This window comes from Gopherus evgoodei, chromosome 10 (assembly GCF_007399415.2).
Source record: "Gopherus evgoodei ecotype Sinaloan lineage chromosome 10, rGopEvg1_v1.p, whole genome shotgun sequence".
In the NCBI taxonomy this organism is placed as follows: domain Eukaryota; kingdom Metazoa; phylum Chordata; order Testudines; family Testudinidae; genus Gopherus; species Gopherus evgoodei.
In genome coordinates this window covers 78,484,265-78,504,268 of record NC_044331.1, presented here as the reverse complement: position 1 = coordinate 78,504,268, position 20,004 = coordinate 78,484,265, and the positions used below count along the sequence as shown (strand labels likewise).

Below are 20,004 nucleotides of genomic sequence, written 5' to 3'. Positions count from 1 at the left end.
GTTCCATAGCATATTTCATCTGTGGATCCTAAAATACTTTTCAAAGCAGGGTATTATTATCCCTATTTTACAAATAGGGCAAATGAGGTGCACAGATATTAAGTGACTTGCCCAAAGTCATAGACTAAGTCAATAGCATAGAAGGGAACAGAACTCCCGACTCCCAAGCTCCTGTTCTAATCACTTGGCAATGCTAAAAAAAACTGGAAGGCTGGGTGAGAATATTTTTAATAATTTCACAGTTATATTCTGCTCTGACACCCTGTATATCTTGCTTTTTTCAAAAGTCAGTATTTCAGCCTATAGCTGAAATTTCCAATGAAATGATTATAGGATGCACGTACCATTCAGACATCAGGGTAGAAAGATCCCCTTTCTGTTTATATGTCAGAAAGCATCATTCACACTCCCAACAGATTCCCTACACTTGACAGCTCTAGAGACTGTGCTTGTATCCTCACACTGTAACATACTGATTCCTGTGATGATTGGGGTGGGAGATGATGGCATGATTGCAGATGGGGTGGGGAGATGCTGGTGTGATCCCAGTGATGGGGGATGCGGGACGATGGCATGAGTGCAGGGGAGAGAGGGGGTGATGCTGGTGTGGGATCAGTGACGGTGTGATGATGGGGTGATGGCTTGGCTGTGGGGGGACGGAATGATGCTGGTGTGATATCAATGGCGGTGTGATGATGGGGGGATGCTGGTGCATGATGCTGGTGATGGTGTGATGATGGGGTGGATGATGGCATGACTGCAGGTGGAGAGGGGGTGATGCCAGGCGATGCCGGGTGACATCACAACGTGCTTTGTTTAAGGCAACATGACAACAGGCTGATATTGTGCAGGAAGGGAGAGAAGATGACGTAGAGCGATTACGTCACTGACGGGCCTCTCTCAGCTGTTGCTGAGTCACGGCTTCGCCTGTAACATGGCCCTTGTATTGGCCTCTGCGCGCTTACATCAGGCCGTGAAGCTGGGCGGGTGCAGGAGGTTCCCATGGTAACCATCAGGGGGCGTTTGTTCCGCGGGCCGTTGCTCTCGCGATGTTACATGAAGGAAGTGACGTTAGCTGCGTAATCTCGCGGCTCCCGAAACCGCCGCTGATTGGCTGGGTGGTGGCGGCGGCGTCGCTGCGGAGCCTCCTTCCCGCTTCCCCCCGCCGCTCTCGGCCCGGGCCGCCTGCCCGCCGTCTCCCCCGCCCCGGAGAGACGCGGCCGCGCCGAGAGCCGCCAAGATGGCGTCCGCCCTGGAGCAGTTCGTCAACAGCGTCCGGCAGCTCTCGGCCCAAGGTGAGCGCGGGGGGGAGCCGGGCTCAGCGGGAGCCTGGGCGCGGGGCAGCCAGGGGTGGGGCTGGGCCTTGGCCACGGAGAGCGGGAGCGGGGCTGCGAGAACCCGGCCGGAGCCGTGAGGAGAGCGCTGGGCCGCGAACGGCTCCCCTGGGCCCCGCCCCGCCCCGGGGGCGCAGGTGCATCTCAGCGGGTGTCTGAGAGAAGATGGGGCTGCCATAGGCCCCGCCCCCTGGATGGGGGTAAATGTGCGGGTCGTGGAGGGTCCCCCGACTCCCCCACTCTTCTGTCACGTGAGTGGTTTCTGCCTTGGCGTCTGCCGGGCTAGGGTCAGGCGTCTCCAAACTGTACTTCATATCGCTCCTGACTTAAAGTGCCTCCTGCCCTGCTTTAGTCTCACTAGGGTAGCATGGCTGGCATCTGCAGGAGTCTGTCCCACCCCCTTTTCTCTTTAGCTCATGAGGGGAAGTCTCTTTGTAAAAGATGCACTCTTGTTCATCCACAAGCCGTGGGCTAGGTGGAGAAAGCATGTAGTGTAATTCTGCGTCCTGTGTTATGCGGGAGGTCAGACTGTCGTCGTAAGGGCCCATTTTGGTCTTAAAGGCCAGAAATTTAGGAATTTTCTAGGACAGCTGAGGAATAGATGTTGAAACGTAAAACTCTTCGCTTGTATTTGTTTGGTCAGTAATATTTGGTCTAAGTGGTGGTATTTGCTGGGTTCTAGTGTGGCACTATTGCTACTTCCCACTGTTTTTAATCCCCTGGCTGCTCACTCTTTGGTATCTGTCGCTTGTTAGCGAGCCTGCAGATGAACAGGAAAGCAGCAGGCACTGGCTGCTATTGCCAAAGCCTTTGGCCTCAAATCTGAACCTATCTTATACTGCAGTGTAAACTTAACCTTGGGACAAATATACAGTTAAAATGCTGCAGTGTTTTAGTGAATTTCCTCTAAGATGACACGAGAGAGCTATCCTGTTGGCATAGTTAATCCACTTCCCCAAGAGGAAGTAGCTATGTTGGTGAGAGATGCTCTCGTGCTGAGATAACACTGTCTACACAGGGGATTAGGTCAGTATCAGGATACATCTAGACTACCCACCGTTTTGGCGGGTAGCAATTGATTTCTCAGGGATCAATATATCGCGTCTCATTTTGACATGATATATCGATCCCCGAAAGCGCTCCCGTCGACTCCGGAACTCCACCAGCGCGAAGGAGCCGCGGATGTTGATCCCGCACCGTGAGGATGAGAGATAAATCGATCTAAGATACTTCAACTTCAGCTACGTTATTCATGTAGCTGAAGTTGCGTATCTTAGATCAATTCCTCCCCCCCCCCCAGTATAGACCAGCCCTAACTATCACTCAGGTGTAGATTTTTCACACCAGCTGAGTGATGTAGTTATACTGATATAGGTCTCTAATGTAGACCAGACCTTAGTTTTGCAAATTAGGAAAGTAGTCTTAACTCCAGATTTAGGTTATAGCCGTACTATATCAGCTAGTGTATAGATTGATGGTAGTGTGTCATTTTGAAATTCTATTTTATTTCAGGGCTATTTTATGCCTCAGGAGGCATGTGATAAAAAATTGTTAGGATTACATATTGGCTCTTTCATAAATCTGTGCACGGAAAGCCTTTTAATAACATTGCCTTTTCAAACCCCAAATTTATGCCATATTTACATACTGACCTTTACTTTCATGTTTATTTCATATGTCTACACTAGAAATGCTACAGCAGTACAGCTGCAGCATAAACACTTACTGCAGCGACAGAAGGGGTTCTTCTGTTTCTGTAGTAAATCCACCTCTTTGAGAGGAGGTAGCTAGATTGATGGAAAAATTCTACGGACATTGGAGTTTAAGGCAGCTTAATTGCATCTCACAGGCCATGACATTTTTCACAGACTTAATGTAGACCAGCCCTTTGTTTCTCTATGTGGGATGTTCATATCTTTGAAAGAGGTAAAGAATTGATGTTTTCTCATAAAATTTAAGTCCACTTTTGATCTCTTTAATGACTGAGTTATTTCTGGGTGGGGCTCAAACTTTCTTTTGATATATATATTTTAACTGTTATACTATATAACATTCAACTTGTTTAGAAATTTGTTCATGTAGATTGCTTGATGGCTGGAAATATGCTGACAGAACAGATTCATTTTGATGTTTAATTGATCTAATAGGGGAAAGTTATCAAAACTGATCGTGTTTAGTAGTTGCACGGTATTATGTAACTTCAGAGTGTTCTAATTATCTTAATTATCCAGTAGGGTGGATATATGCATGAAGTAATAGCCCTGGGGCCATAGAGGGAGTCATTATTAGAGCTAAAATTACAGTTCTGGAGTTTCTAGTTTCCAGTCCTGTACTCAGACCATTAGACCACACCCCTCTCTCAAAGCTAAATTTTCATTATTTATCCTAATTTGGAGGAAAAGGTTAGAGAGAGATGAGAACAATGTTTGTACTCTTCCCCTTTTACATAGAGAGATTCAGAGATTCTAGGAGGTGAGGTTAGACCCTGAATTCAGTTTGTATCTCATTTGTCAGAATAGACAGTTGAACCAAGTCTGTTTCCAGTCTTTTTTTAAAAGATATGTAAAAACAGTTTGAGGTACAGCATCTGCCTCTGATCCCTCTGTCAGTTTTTGTAGGTTTAGCACACTTTTTAATTTGCAGTGTTTTTCTCTTTCGCCATGCTGTGTTGAATCTCCTAAGCAGGAAACTACAGGTGACTGGATGTAATATTGTTGTATGCACAAACTAAACTGGAAAATATAGAGATTTTTCTCCAATCTCTTTTATCTAGAGGTTATGTTGAGTCTAAATTTTTCAGACCACATACTGTACTTCAAAAGTGCTATGGACAGGCTGAAAAAGCTGATCAGACATTCAAGAAGCCAAGGTTCAGGAGCAGCACTCTGATGAGAAGACTAGTTTCCTGGCACCTCAGCTGCTGAGAAGGTGGAGGATGCTGAGACTTCTACTAGGGTGCTGTCCAAGGACAACTTTATGGGGATGGACTTTCCATAGGTTTCTGTAAATGTGAAACTCCACTCATATAGCTTGGCAAAACTCTGAGCAGCTGCTGCAGACTCAGGAAAATGATACTGCATTGGTTTTACAATCTGTTATTCTTTTAAAGGTTTTCTCTGCAGTCATAACAACTGGAAGCTAAATTTTTATTTAAAGTGAGAGCTTAAGCAGTTGTGAGTCCCCTCACTAGCATGGGAAACTGGATTCCTTAGGCTATTGCTAACAACAACAAACTAGTAGGTTTTACTACTTCACTGAATGAAGTTGCTTCTTTAAAAAAAATCCTAGGAAAAAGCCAGGAAGTGTTAAATGAGGATGTGCTGACTGCTTTAAGTAATTTTCGTTTAGTATTCTAACTTAATTCTGACAGCAGTATTTCATATTTCAGGGCAAATGACCCAGCTTTGTGAATTGATCAATAAAAGCGGGGAACTGCTAGCAAAAAATCTCTCCCATCTGGATACAGTGCTTGGTGCCCTGGATGTGCAAGAACACTCTTTAGGGGTTCTTGCTGTTTTGTAAGTGATCCTTTCCTTTACTTAAAGGCTTAATTTACTTATACTTTCCAAAACTTCAGACTGTGTATGGTGACTTGCTAGCCAAAATTATTACTGTTGGATACTTGCATTTTCACTATGCTGTTTTCATACTGGTGCTTAATTTGTTTTTCTTGTAGTGTACTTTCCTTTTACAAATAAATTATTGATTTATATGTTTCACTTTTTTGATATTATTCCAGTTCTGAAATTGGTAAAATACCATGACTAACAGCTCCCAGGAAGGGTTTTTTAATTATGAGCAACATCTGTTCTTATTATATATAGAAGGTCTGCACAGATAATTACTTTTGCTCATGGGTTCAACAAAAAATCAAATGTTTCTAAGCTATGATGCATAAATGGAATATTAGAAAACTCGATTAATAACATTAAGCAGAATGTCACTTCATACATGGAGAAGTGTGGGCTGCTGTCTGTTTCTTAGCTAACATTTATTTTGCCCGTCTGGAAGGTCTCATTGTTATCATGCAGGTTAAGAGAGTAGTTGAACTGTTGTAGGGGGTTAGGGTATGGATGAGTTATTGAAAAATTGTATGTAGGGAGTTGGAGCCATCTTTCCTTCCTAACATCACATAACTTCAAGGGAAGTGTCTTCACAAGTGGCACTACTGGGATTCTATAAAGCAGGGGTCCCCTCCACGGCGCCCGCTGGGGCGTCTAAGTGCACCCACATACTGGCGGGTGGACAGGCAACTGCCAAAATGCCGTTGACAAGCTGCGTCATCCAGAGGCGATGCCGCCGATTTTCGGTGGTAATTCGGCGGCAGCTTCTCTGGATGACGCAGCTTGTTGGCAGCATTCTGGCAGTGATGCCTACTAATGTTGCCGCTTGTCAGCGGAATTTTGGTGGATGCTTGTCCGCCACCACAGTCATCCGTGGCTTGGCGCCAGATGAAAAAGGTTGGGGACTACTGCTATAAACTAACTTTTTGAAACAAAAATGTCCTCTTCATCTGCTAGAAAACTAGCTCTTGTTGCAAATCTACATAGAGGACTTCACTTTGTATTGCATTTTATGCAAGTTGGATCCCAAAAATGCATTACAATTTTATTTGAAAAGCGCACAATCTTTGTCATGCCTCACCAATGGTGAAAACATGGGGTGGGGGTAGGGGTGAGCAAATTAAAACATTTAGTTTGAGAACAAATAAGGGGAGGAAGGGAAACTGTCAGTAAGAGGAGATGTTTAAATGATGAGATTTGAACGGATGGATTCATTGAGTCAGAAGTACAGGAAAATAGTGCAAGGCTTCCATACTGTAGCTTCTGTCTGGAACAAACAGTGGAAAGACTTTGTGAAGGGACAAGCGGAATAGCAGGTATGTCAGTAGCCATCTGCAACAAGTAAATGAAGTTTAAGAATATAGGCAGTTTTTAACTACACCCTAAAATAAATGGGCAGTAAGTGGAGTGAGGTGCTTGGAGATTTTTCAGAATAAGGCTTCAGAGGGATGTTGGAATTTGTGAAGGCCACAGAATAGGCCGGGATTTGCAGCAGTCAAGGAGAAGTGTGCTGAATGCATGGATGAGGATTTCAGTGGCGATATAGTCAAGGCAGTGTCGTCATGGGCAATGTTTTGAAGGTAGTGATATGCAAACAGAGTTCAGGGTCAAAGAGGAGCAGAGGAGATGAGAGGAATTTGAATGCTTCTCGAGAAACTCACTTCTAAACATTTTATTGAGAAGGAACCACAAGCATACTTAAGACCTAGAGAGAAAGCAGTAAAGAAGAACCAGCAGAAGGGTACAGTACCAATAGTACATCAATATTTCCAAGGTCAATGGGAAGTACTTATGAAGGACTAATGTGGTGGTTTGTTCTTGGTGTAGCAGAGGGAATACAAAACCATTAAGACTACTTCTGCTCTCAAAAAAATAAACTTTAAGCAATATATAGCTTGAAAAAGTAAGTTGATATGTCCATAAGAAAACCGGTGATTAACTAAGTGCAAACTTTTGTTTATATGTGTCTTTAGGGTGAGGAAGAATGTGAGGGGAGTGGGAATGTGTGGTGCAGTGTTATGGTTGTTTTTTTTGTTTGTTTGCTCTATTATAGTATTCTTCATGCTATTAAAGTTACTACTTCACATGCTGTAATGTGCTCTGTAGTGAAAGTTTGCATAAGACGAGGTGAGCGGTTTTTAATCACATTCTCAATTATCAATGTAGTTGTCAGATAAATGGGTTTAAGATGCTTTTACTCTTCTTAACTGAGACAGCATACTTGCAACGTTTAGTTCTGTAAAGCCATGGACTGTTCTTTGTCAAGGTACTTGAGCTTGGATTATAAGGTTTTAGTCTGCCAAACTAAAAAAGTCCACATACACACTTTGGGCCAAGTCTGCAATTAGCTCCACACAGTTGAAGAAGTTTACCTGCCCCGGCAGAGATGATTTCAGGATGATACCTTAGTTTTCTATTTACAGAAACTAAGTGTTTAATTTTTTGTTTTGTTTTTAGGTTTGTGAAGTTTTCTATGCCAAGTGTCCCTGATTTCGAAACATTATTCTCGCAGGTCCAGCTTTTTATCAGCACTTGTAATGGGGAGCACATTAGATATGCAACAGACACTTGTAAGTGAAATTTCAATTTGTTCTGTACTCTTACATAATCTACATTTGGTATAGTTGGTATTTGTGATTTTCACTTTTTTTATTGTTGTATCTAGTTGCTGGCCTCTGCCACCAGTTAACAAATGCCCTTGTGGAAAGAAAACAGGTAAGTAGATGTCACCCAGTAGCAATAAATAGACTACATATCCAAGGTCTTATTTTGAGATTGGTTGTTAATTCCTCATTAAGAAAGCTTCTCTTCAGATTCTTGCTTGTATATGTATAGGAAGGTAATGAATCCAAAATTAGATTTTAAAAAGGGTTATTTCAGAGAGATCCTAAAAGGAAGAAAATACCATTAATTCTCTAGAACACTGGTAAATAAACCATGATATGGAATATACACAATACGAAATCACTGTGCTCATTAATTTTTGATGGAGCTGACGTTCTCTAGACAATACACAAAGATAAGTGTTTGTACCAAAATAATTGGTACTGGTAAGTCAGTTGTTACTCGCTTCAGCATTATTTTCACGTGAGCCTACCACCTGAGTAGGTGTCTTAAAATATACAACAAACTGTGATGACGGTTTAAAGTGGACTAACTAAACACAAAGGTTTGAGAAACACATTTGTAAGATTAAGAAGTTAGCTTTCCAGTCACTTTATTATTCTTTAGAGTCAGAAAATAGGGTTGAAGCCAGTTCTGCTCCAAATGAAACTAATTGGGAGTCTTGCTTTTGATTTCATTGTGAACAGGGTCATGTTTTTGGTGTTCTGATGATTAGGCCTTTTAGAATGTAATTTTCTAGTATTCTAACCATATAATATGCTCTTAATAGAACTGCCTTTTTGCAGCAGAAATGCTAAATTTTAGTAGTCCATCAAGAGAAGCAAACCAAGGCTATTTAATAGCCAAGGATAATTTTACCTCTTAAGAAGGGACTGCAGTATCCTACAAAGAAGGGGGAACCTCAGAGTAATTGTTACTAAATGTAACCTATCAATTAGTGTTATTTTTCATTTGTAAGTGTCAACATAAGATCCAATGTGCTGCCATCTATGAGAAATTATCTGAAAGAGATGTAATTTCTGACAGCCCCTGCGAGGAATTGGCATTCTCAGACAAGCCATAGACAAGATGCAGATGAACACAAACCAGCTGACCTCAATACATGCAGATCTCTGCCAGGTAAAAGATTATATCAGGCTTATACCAAGAGTAAACATTTTAAATTGGCGCAATCCCTTTGTGCAGTGGGTGAATATCTGCTTGGTTCTTCTGAAATGGAGGAATGGGTACAAGTATAGTGGGCTTTATGACAGTAGTAAACCATAAGAGATGCTGACGTTTTAATAATGGAAATCATTTAGAATGGGATTTGTAATGGATCCTCTCAGATCTTTTATTTTGGTCCCCCCTTCCCCCATCATTTCTGAAAGTCGGATGGTGGTGATCCTTCCTTTTGCTGAGGAGGGCAGCACACAGCTCCTTCCAGGGCCAGACATTGTTGAGTGTTATTCAGAGGAGGTTTGCTCAACAATGGCATGAGACATTTTCACGTCTCTTCCAATCTCTCTGGGCTGGATTTTTCTGTTTTTGCATGCTCTTATCTCCCAGGGCACAGGGCCTGAACTGGGATGTCCCATGTGGTACTTCAGGCTAGCTTGTGTGGAATGTTTCAGGCAGATTTGCAAATTAGGGTGGAGTTATTTTAACATTAAATAATTTGTAATGGCTCATCAGTGGTGTAGTAGATCTTGCAATATCATAATGGTTATGACCAGCCTATAGTAAAACACTACTGGAATTGCACCATTTCCTGGATTGTGGTGCTACTTGCATTTTTGCAATAAAGTGCACTGAGATTAATAAATGGTACTAAACTGAATTTTAGTTGTTTTTTAAGATGGAATAGAGGTGTTTGGTCATGTAACTCTGGTTTATTTTCTTGTAGCTCTGTTTGTTAGCAAAATGCTTTAAACCTGCCCTCCCATATCTAGATGTGGACATGATGGATATTTGTAAAGAGAATGGGGCATATGATGCGAAGCACTTTTTATGTTACTACTACTATGGTGGGATGATATACACTGGGCTAAAGAACTTTGAAAGAGCGCTCTACTTTTACGAACAGGTAACTTTCTCTGAATCAAAAGTCTGTGGGAAGATCAGAAATGTGATTGGTTGAAAGTCCAAAACTGTATGTATAGGGTTTTGTAAACTTCCCCAAAAAATCAATTATGGCTCTTTTCATAATATAGGGTATGAGAGTCTTTTGATTCTTATTTTTGTACCTCTACTTATGTTAAATATATGTATCCTGGAGTTTTGTACTGCTGCTCATCACCGCAGTATTTGAGTGCCTTCCATATATGTACTGCTATTTTATATCTGCACCATATACAGTTATCTAGCAGATCTAAGTTAGATGAGTTTTCAGTTATTCTAGGATTTTGCTATATCCTTTTCTGCTAAAATCAGGGCTGTATAGGAAAAAAAAATTGTGTAACTGCAAATAATGGCCCACTGTGCATTTCCAGCCAAAAATTCAAGTGATATTGCGCCATAGAACCCTCAAGGGGTCTGATTACATGCCTATAAGATTGTATGGCTGAGCCTGGATACCAAATGTTTGTGTCACTTTTTATCTCCTTTTAAACTTTCTTGGATTGCCATTCGTTTCTTATTTCACAGTGGATGGCAACAATTCACAGGCTGACTTTCATAAACATGTATTTAGATTTAAAATCACATGCTAAATTCAAGAAAAATCAGTTTAGTGGTTTCAGGTAGTACACCTGCCCCTGAAATCACTACTAATTTTTTGGTGTTTGCTGTCACTTGTTTTTCTAATTATTTGTAAATGGCTTTTCTTTCTCCTTGTTTCTGTATGGAAGACCCATAAATGGGAAATTCTGTTCACGACAAATGCGGTCAAATGCACAAAGTCAACTTTTTTTCCTGCTCTTTTGGTGATTGTAGGTGTTCTAGCAGGGGTAAAACCTTGAGACAAAAGGGATTTAACTTGACTTTCCCTCTAACCTTTTTTGGCACTCTTGAATTTAAATGATTGTTTCTGTACAAATGAATGACGTAAAGCTTTTCAAAACCTTTGTATGTATTTGTAATGGATACAAATCTTATGGAAAATGACCCAGCTACCTTCAGTAGCCAGCCCCTCCTACAAGTAATCTCCTCAAAGGCTTCCAAAGGTTTCCAGTACAATGCTTGATCTGTACTTAAAGTCCACCACTACTAAATGAAAAAAGTTTTGTTTTGACCCTTGTGGGGTCATTTTTAAGACCAGTTTCACTATACAAAATATTATGTTGTGGTTTTTTTTTTTTTTTTTTTTTTGACAGCTGGTCCAGAAGTTGCTTTTTAGGCACTTTTGAGTGATTTCTCACTAACAAGCTTTCATTTTCATAGACCGTAACAGACACTGGTGAATTACATGTTCCAGCACTTCTCTCTTTCACATATGGAGTTTTAAATCTAGAAATGATTTTTAATACAGTTTATGCCAGTGACATTCATTTTTTTTTATTCCCATCCCTTTCTCTTGCTTAGGCAATAACTACTCCAGCCATGGCAGTCAGTCATATTATGTTGGAATCGTATAAAAAGTACATTCTAGTTTCTTTGATACTACTTGGCAAAGTTCAACAGCTACCGAAGTACACCTCTCAGATAGTGGGTAGATTCATTAAGGTAAGTTTTCAAAGGCAGTTGAACAATAACTGGACTATACATTCAGAATAAAAGTTGCAATGTTTGCCAAGAATCTGTCTTCCTTGGATCTTTTATGCAGTTCTGTTTACTGTTCTAGATTATTGGAAATGTTAGGAACAAATGTCATTCGAGCTTGTGCTTGTTTGTAACCAGAAAAAAAGGCACACTGATCAATCTGACATCTTAATGCACTTGGTGAACTCGCTAGCCTCTGCCTTTTGCTAGATAGTAAGCAAGACTCCTTAAGTTTCCCACTAGTTCTTTGTGTGTGGTGTCCATGTCCTGAAACTAAACAAACCTTCTAGTTTCACATGGCTGACCTCTGCTTGAATCTCAGCAATGCTATAACAAATAATTCAGTTTATTGTGCAGAGATTCTAAATGTGGATATTTAATATTGCAGTGGTACCTAAAGCCCCTAAGCAGGATCTGACCCCCTTGGCTTGAATATAGGTAGAGTGCAAAGACAGTCCCTGCCTCAAGGAGCCTACCATCTGACTTTCATGCTTTTGTGATACGAAGAGATGTTTGGGAACTAGGTTGAAACCACCAAACATACTTCATTTGTGTTCTACAAGCTTTAAATCTAGATCTTCAGAGGTGAAAGTCTAGTGCATTAACTCACAGGGGGACCTGAGCCCCCTTTTAAAAAAAAAAAAAAGTTTTATGATCTTGACAATAACAGTGGCTTAAATAACGTTCAGCGCAATTAAATAGACTGTTGTAAAATTGAATTCCATATGCATTAAAAATCTGTTTTTCTAATTACAGCCCCTTAGTAATGCATACCATGAATTAGCACAAGTTTATTCAACCAATAAACCATCGGAGCTCCGAAACTTGGTCAACAAACATAGTGAAACATTCACCAGAGATAACAATATGGGGCTGGTTAAGCAGTGCTTGTCATCTCTTTATAAAAAGAATATACAGAGGTTAACCAAGGTAAGGTGCAGATTTTCTTTTGGCATCAGTCATCCAGACTTTCTGGATTTAGCACACTGTTTCTGGAAGAACTAATCTAAAAATTGTCTTGTGTGTATATGAGTTCATATTGGTTCCTAGAGTTGATCAGGGAAAGTTAACAAGGGGTCCAGTGGCACCTTAAAGATTGAAACAAATTTATTTGGGCATAAGCTTTCGTGTCTAAAAGAAAAACCTCAAGACCATGTGATAATCTCTAGAAAGAAATAGCTGTATTAGTCTGGCAGAGAACATTCATGGGGAAAAAGGAAGCTTGACATCACCTAGGCTTCCCTTAGGAAGGAAAGAATTGTAAACAAAGCATTCTGGTAATAGTCACCCAGTTGTGCACATATGTGCACCCAGCAATATAAAACATCTGTTTCCACTGAAGAAATGAGTCCAGTCTTTCCATGATATTCTTGTACTATCTGCCTATTCTGCATGTTCCCACCATTATCAGTCAACAGATCAGTTTAAAAAAATGTGGTTAGTTATGTAGTCCATAAAGAACTCATAGGAACAGCAGGTAGCTTCAGATTATAATGGTTTGCTGTGCTTCTAACTTTCAGACATTTTTAACCCTGTCATTACAAGATATGGCAAGTAGAGTGCAGCTATCGGGGCCGCAGGAAGCAGAAAAATACGTCCTTCACATGGTAAAGAATGTTACTTGACTAAAATGGCTTTTAATTACAAAACGGACCCAAATAGCTTTAAGGACTATAACTTGTTAATATTCTGATGTGACCAGTCAATATTTGATTTAGCAGTGACAATCTCCAATTGTCCAGTGTAGGACTTCTGTAGGGGGCTAATAAGAAGCTACAGGAAGTCTGCCCTGATTTTTACGCTGCCCACCTCCTGGTTGAAAACTTCTGAACTGCTTTAGTCCAAACCAAACATTGGTAATGCCTGTCTTGTACTGGAATGATGTACATCATTCCTCTGTTGGAATAGACCTGTTGGAAGGAAGAACCAAGACTGATTAAGTTCTAAAATATATTTAAGATCAGTGTTTGAATCATTACTGTGGGCTATCTAAACTTTTTTTTTTTTTACTCTTCCGTATTCAGGTTAATCTTTGTATTACAAACTGTTTCACCTCTTTCAGATAGAAGATGGTGAAATCTTTGCAAGTATTAATCAGAAAGATGGTATGGTCTGTTTCCATGATAATCCTGAAAAATACAATAATCCGGCTATGCTCATAACATTGATCAGGAGGTAATAACATTTACTACATTCTTGCTATTGCCTTCAAAATCTAATAGTGGTGTTATAAGGAGAGATTTTTGTGATACATTCACTTCTTGAATTAGTGGAAGCCAGGTGCTTTACAAGGTGAAGCATCTCAATATAGCAGAAATGCAGGGCTATGAAATTTTTCTGCTATTATAGCAATTAAGTTGTAGTCATTTACCATCTCTACTAGGCAATTACCATCAGCGCTGAGTTCCCTGTTGTATGCTAGGTACAAGCTGAGGTATGCCAGCACTTTAACCCCATAATATTGACTACGTGAGGTCAATAGGATTGATTTTGAGTTAAATACTAGAAAAATTACTCTTCTATTTAAAAATCTTGTTCATCTGTAACATTGGCTATGAAATGCTTCCTTTTCATTAGCTCATAACACATCTGAGCTATAAATGTAATTGGACAAACTGATCAGATTGCTGTTTTTAATGTGTCTTTCTCAGATGCTGAAATGTATAGAGCTTGACGAACGACTGAAAGCCATGGATCAAGAGATCACTGTGAACCCTCAGTTTGTGCAGAAGGTAACTGACATAAGGTCTTTCACAGAGAATGTATACTGAACTTAAGAATCTAAATAAAGCCATACATTAAAACAAAGTCAGATGTGGAAAGTGGTGAGCACTGTGCAAAAAGTGAGAGTGTAGGTTCTTTCATGTGTACTTTATTTTTCTATCTCTTGTGATTAGACATTTTAGAGTTATGCTTAGGATGAAAATAAATCTCGAGAGAATTTCTACAGAATTAACTTCTCTTCTTCCCTTACAGAGTATGGGCTCTCAAGAAGATGATTCAGGAAGCAAACCTTCAAGTTATTCTTGAAATTAACATTGGCCGCTATTCAGTTTTAAAGTAAAAGCTAAAGAAAACCACCTTTTGGGACTGGGCATTGAAAGTCCTATGAAGAGAGCAGAGAGAACTGAGGCTTTCACCTGGACATTTAGAAAAATAAATGACACCTTCTCAGTACTGTATGATTTCAAAAATATTCTCTGCAAAGAAGGAAATCTCAAAGAAATTTTAAAGTCTGTTGTGGATTTATTTATCTTCAGATTAACATCGTTAATGCATTAAATAATCTTCCTTTTGTTTTAAATGGTTTGAATGTTGCTGTTTCTGTAGCAGTCCTTTTTCCTCTCCTACAGAATTTGTTTAAAGTGTGTTCAGGGAAGAATACAAGTATGGGTCACTTATACAAGAGAATTATTAGTTCGTTATTTGAAAGCATTTTGGACTCAGTTTGCTCTATAAATACAGATTTATTTATCAATGTATAGAAAAAATAATTTACTTTATTTAAGAGTAACAATTTTTGTAAACTTACATTCTATCCCTACCCAATCCAGCTGGCAGCTGTCTATTAAGTGATTAAATATAAACTCCCTTCATCCCAAAAGGCTGAGAATATTACCATAGCACTCCCGTGCTGGTATGGAATTAGAATGTGGCATTAGCTGGCTCTGCTGTAGAGCGCAAAAGGCTATAGGGTCCTCTGTATATGACAACTACTTATTTTATGCCAGTAATTTAAAAAACCAATGATAGAATTAATGTCCTTCAATATTAATGAGATATTCTTGCAATCAGATGAAAATTTCTAGAGCTAAACAAGAGTATCTTTAAAACCTGGATTTTGTGGAGCAAGACAGAAGTGAAGTCCAGTTTGCATTGAAAAGAACTCTAGTGGCTCAAGACTACACAACCTGACAAAGGAGCTTTTAAAACAGCCTGGAACTTGGCTGTGTGTGTGAATTCCGTTTAAGTACAAGGGTACTATAGAGCTACCGTTGAGGCTTACCTCTCTGTGGCACTTTTAATACACTACTAATATAAAAGCAGACATATCATATGGAGGTAATGTATGCTGGAATAGTGTTCTGCAGCTTGAAATCCAAGTATTCATTTCAACCATAGATGCCTTGTTGAATTATTTAAGTAGTTTACCCATTGAATCAATAGGTTCGCTGTTAGTTTTGTAGTTCTTGTGTATCTGAAACTTCTCACTGTTAACAGAGCACTTTTGAAACAGTTGCTGTCACTGCTGTCCTCCTGCTGTCAGACATAAACTTGTCACTGAATCAGATTTTTCAGAATTGCTCAGCATCCCACACTTCCCACTTAAGTATTTCCATGGGAGCTGCTGGGTGCTGAGCACTACTAAAGGCCCTATTCCACGTGAGAGTACTGTGTGACTATGGAGCACCTGTGCTTCTAACGCTGATACTGAGAACTGTTTTGAAGAGCTCTAAATCTAGCAGAGCCTTCTATGACAGAGGTATGCCCTCTCTAGTAAAAGCAAAAACGATGTGCAAGCTCGTCTATAGCTGGTGTATGAGTGTTGTTTAAAACTCTTTCTTCAAATGGCTTGCTCCATTATTTTGTATGTCTACCCAGCAAAACAAACAAACAAAATCCTTACAACAGCAAATCTCAGTGCCTACATCTGTAGATTTGGGCTCATGCCACAGCGCTAAAAATAGCTGTCTAGATGTTCCAGCTTGAGCTGTGAAATCCACCCCCCTCAGTAGGCTTCAACAGCCCCAGCCAGAACATCTGCACAGCTATTTTTAGCATGGGACCCAGTCTATGTACCTGGACTCTAAGACCCACTGCAGCAGGGTATATTTTTTTCCTGTGTAGACATATCCTTGGATGTGCTGCTTCCCATCATAAAACAGCTTCTATACTGAAGACAGCTTTCACACCTAACCTTACAGCAAGTCCTTGTCTTTCATAATTTGACTTGCCACACTTGTAATTAGTAAGATTTGTGATTTTAAGTCTTAGACTCAGATTTTTAAAGACATTTGGACATGAGGGCGGTCAGCCTTGCAATGCCTCAAATGGGTTAGGTGTCTACATCTCATTTTCAAAAGGGCTTTATGCTCTTGAATCCAAATGGGATTTGGGCTTCTAAATTGAACCTAAATATGTTTACAAATCTGGGCCTTACTCCTTCCCAACCTTCTCTCCTGTTTTAATCCTGCGGTGATTGTAAATGCTGAATGTGCTATCCTGTTTGGTGCTCTAGAAATATCTTAAAGATTGGTAGCACTGCAGGTTCAAGTGTGAAGCTGGGTTGTGAAAGTCCTTCCCTATGTGCAGTCACTACACAACAGATACGGAAAATGGCTAAGCACAAACTGCAGCTTATACAAATGTGTGAAAAGGCCCCCTTTCACATAGAAGAATCATTTAAAACATGGCATAGGAAGTGAATATAACAAAAGTATTTTAATAGTTTAAAAAACACCAACAATCTTCTATTTTCTAAGTGATAAGTTCAGCTGTACAACTTTAAGCCATTCCTATTTGTGCTTTGGTGGACTTGTCTCAAATAACTGTCAACAAACTACTTAGTTTAATATAGTACCACTGAGCAAACTGGTGTTAGTCATGCAGTTGATTTGATACAACTGCTTGTTAACGGTTGTATAATTTTTTTTTTTTTTTTGTCCTTACACTGGTCAAATAAGCCACGTGAACAAGTTTAAAAGGTGGTGTGTAAACACCTATAAAATTTCCAAGTTATATAGTCCTTGTTTTATGCTACAGTACTTTAGTGTTCTAAATGTTTAGAAAACGTGTTGACTTGTTCAAAGCCAGCTGGCAGGTTTAGCCACACCATTCTCATTGAAACTGACAGAAGTTGGGTAGATAAATCCTCTAGTTGGCTTTGAAAATTGTAATCAAGATCCTAGCTCACTAGAGCTTACCACCTAACGTGAGCCATGGTGCCCCAAGCTACTGGCAGTTGCAAGGGCTGAAGTAGGACAAGAGTGACAACAGCCTAGGGTGACTCAGTTCTGGCATCTGTACATCCTCTGGGACTCTTGCAAATAAAGTTTTGTAGGTTTTCAACAAATTAACTCCTTGCATTGCTTTCATCTGACCTGGTCATTGAAAAGTGCAGAACAGTTCAGACCCCAGTGAGGGACTGGAAGCTTTGCCACCACTTAAGCCTTTTGGATTTAAATACTATTTTAGGGAAAAACATATAATTAAACTTAACACCGCATGTTACACTCAACTGAATTTAAAATCTGAAAAATCCTGTGGCCACAATCTTCATAAGTGCCCACAAGATGCATCCACAACCTATTAGATGCATGTACAGTGAAATCTAATACATATGTTGGTGCATCTAGTTTGCAACTGTACTTCAATTTGTTGAGGGTAAGCTATACCCTTCCTTAAAGCAACTTGCAACTACAGTTTCTAGCCACAGGGTGGGGCCTTTAATTCAGATGTTTAACAGATTGAAATAGTTGAGAAAGGACCAGAAGTTGCTTCTGAATAACTTCCTGTAATATTTGTGCCATTTTTGAGCACTGCAGCATAAGTTCACTGAGCTTTTCACACATGCAGTATATTTGCCTTGCTCCAGGTGCTGCTGGCTGACTAAAATTGCTTCTTTCTGCACACCTTTCCCCTCTTACTAGGCTACAACTGTGACCCATTTCTTGTGTTGTCATAGGTTATCTGTATAACTTAGGAAATGTGGTTTGCTGCATGGCCAGAATGGCTGAGAAGGTTAGTCCTGAGAAGTTGTTTAAATGTACTATTGAAAAATAAAGATCACAAACAGAAGTGTAATTTTTTAGTTTGTCTTACATATACTACGCCTGCCCTATAATAATGAGATGTTAGCCAAGGCTTTGAATTGACTACGTTACAGCTTTTGGGGTTCCCCCCATTTTTTAGCAACGTTAACTCTGTCCAAGAGCTGTAATGCTGTCTAGAGTGACACTATACAGCTTCCAGTGCACTTGATGATGCATTGTGCTTTAGTCAGGAGTTTCTATAGCAGGGGTCAGCGACCTTTCAGAAGTGGTGTGCCAAGTCTTCATTTATTCACTCTAATTTAAGATTTCATGTGCCAGTAATATATTTTAACATTTTTAGAAGGTCTCTTTCTAAGTCTATAATTTATAACTAAACTGGAAAGGTGAGCACCTGGTCTTTGGCACAAGCATTGGATTAGCTGGAGAACTGAGGTAGGAGTAAATAGTATTTCACACATAACTGATATGATCCAAGACACCTCCATGCCCCAAAGGAGAGGTTAGTTTTGGATGCCTTTGATCATCCTGGAGCCATTCCATGGCTTGATAATTTACCCCACTGATACCAAGTATAAAGAGCCCTTGATGGTGGCAATTTTTCTCCATTTGTCTGCTTCTTGGAAAATATTGACCAACATAGCTCTGCAAGTGTCACAATGTTGGTCTTCAGATAGTAAATTTGGCATATGAATGCCTCCAGTACACTTATGACCTCATTAGTTACTGTCTCAGATGTTCCAAGTGAAGAGAGGATCTTCAGAGTCTGAATTAAAATTATTTGGTCTTTCCAGCCAACCTTCCAGTAGTATCATAGCTTGAAGGGGCATGGGTATCTTGCAGTGCAGTGGCTTTCAATGGTCTGAATGATAAGAACACATCTCTGGAATGTACAGTGATTCTGTTCCCCAGCAGCAGCCATAAAAACAGAACTGAATTGGGTAGAATCTCATAGACAGCATTAGAACAGCTGTGTCTTATACAAAAATCCAGATCTCAGTAGCATCTCTCTCTGTCGCATTGATGGCATGCAAGATAATTTTCCTTTCAGCCCCATGGTGTGGCTGGCCCTGGGGACCACCTGAGCTGTGGTCCTGGGGGTGGTGAGAGCAACTGCAGCTTGGCAGCTCCCAGCAGCGGTCCCCAGGTAGTCCCTGGCAGTTGGGGCCACACAGCAGTGGCCCTGGGGGCTTCCGGAGTAGCTGCTGCTACTGGCCCATCTCCCTGCCTCCGAGCAGCAGCCCCCTGGGATTCCCTCTAAGCAGCAGTTGTCCTGTGGGTGGCTGGAGCAGCTGCTTCTCGGCATCCCCCGCAGCAGTCCCGGGGCGTCCCCTGGTAGCAGGGGCTGTGCTGGTCCTAGTGCCACTCCCTGCCCCCAGCAGTGGTCCAGGGGGCTGCCAGAGCAGCTGCTGCTCAGCAGCTCCTGGCAGTGGGTGCTACTGCCCCCCTTACCTCAAGCAGTGGCCCCCAGAGGCACTCCCCAAGCAGCAGCCCCCCAGGGTGCCCCTCCAAGCAGCAGCCTCCTGGCTCCCCTCCAGCAGCAGTCCCCCAAGATTTAGTCAGGGTATTTATAGTATAAGTCATAGACAGGTCCTTGGCTTTTACTAAAAATACCCATGAATAAAGGGTAGCTTTAATGATGAGAAATCAACTTGAAATACTTCTTCCATTTACAGTAACCTGTAACATTCAAAACATTAACCAGGTATCATGTAAGTCTATAAGATGCCACAGGACTCTCTGTCACATGGGAACTATGATTCTCTAGATTTTTACCAATCAAATTGCATGCACCCACCTTGCTCCAGCATTGCACCCAGATGGACCTGCACAGCGCCCCCACTCGGACAACCCTGGGACTGGCCCCGCCCCGAGCCCCGCCCTGCGCAGCGCAGCCCCACCCACACGCACGAGTTGTGTACCACAGGCCAGCCCTGGCGGAATGTACCATCTCCCTGCTGCTGTGGGGCGGCGCTACCTAAGAGCCCGAGCCCAAGCCCAAGCCCAGCCCGGATGTTGCTCCCTCACCCCAGC

At 41.0% G+C, this 20,004-nt stretch overlaps 1 protein-coding gene across 1 annotated transcript; it reads left to right on the top strand.

The window, feature by feature from the left end:
- Positions 1–1,146: 1,146 nt before the first annotated feature.
- Positions 1,147–17,998, top strand: COPS3 (COP9 signalosome subunit 3). The gene is given in 13 exon segments (XM_030576850.1): positions 1,147–1,295; positions 4,723–4,852; positions 7,355–7,467; positions 7,563–7,612; positions 8,549–8,641; positions 9,408–9,587; positions 11,024–11,164; positions 11,957–12,130; positions 12,721–12,807; positions 13,263–13,353; positions 13,356–13,375; positions 13,852–13,932; positions 14,177–17,998. Coding segments are annotated over 13 exon segments (1,269 nt in total). The 5' UTR covers positions 1,147–1,240; the 3' UTR covers positions 14,231–17,998.
- Positions 17,999–20,004: the final 2,006 nt, after the last annotated feature.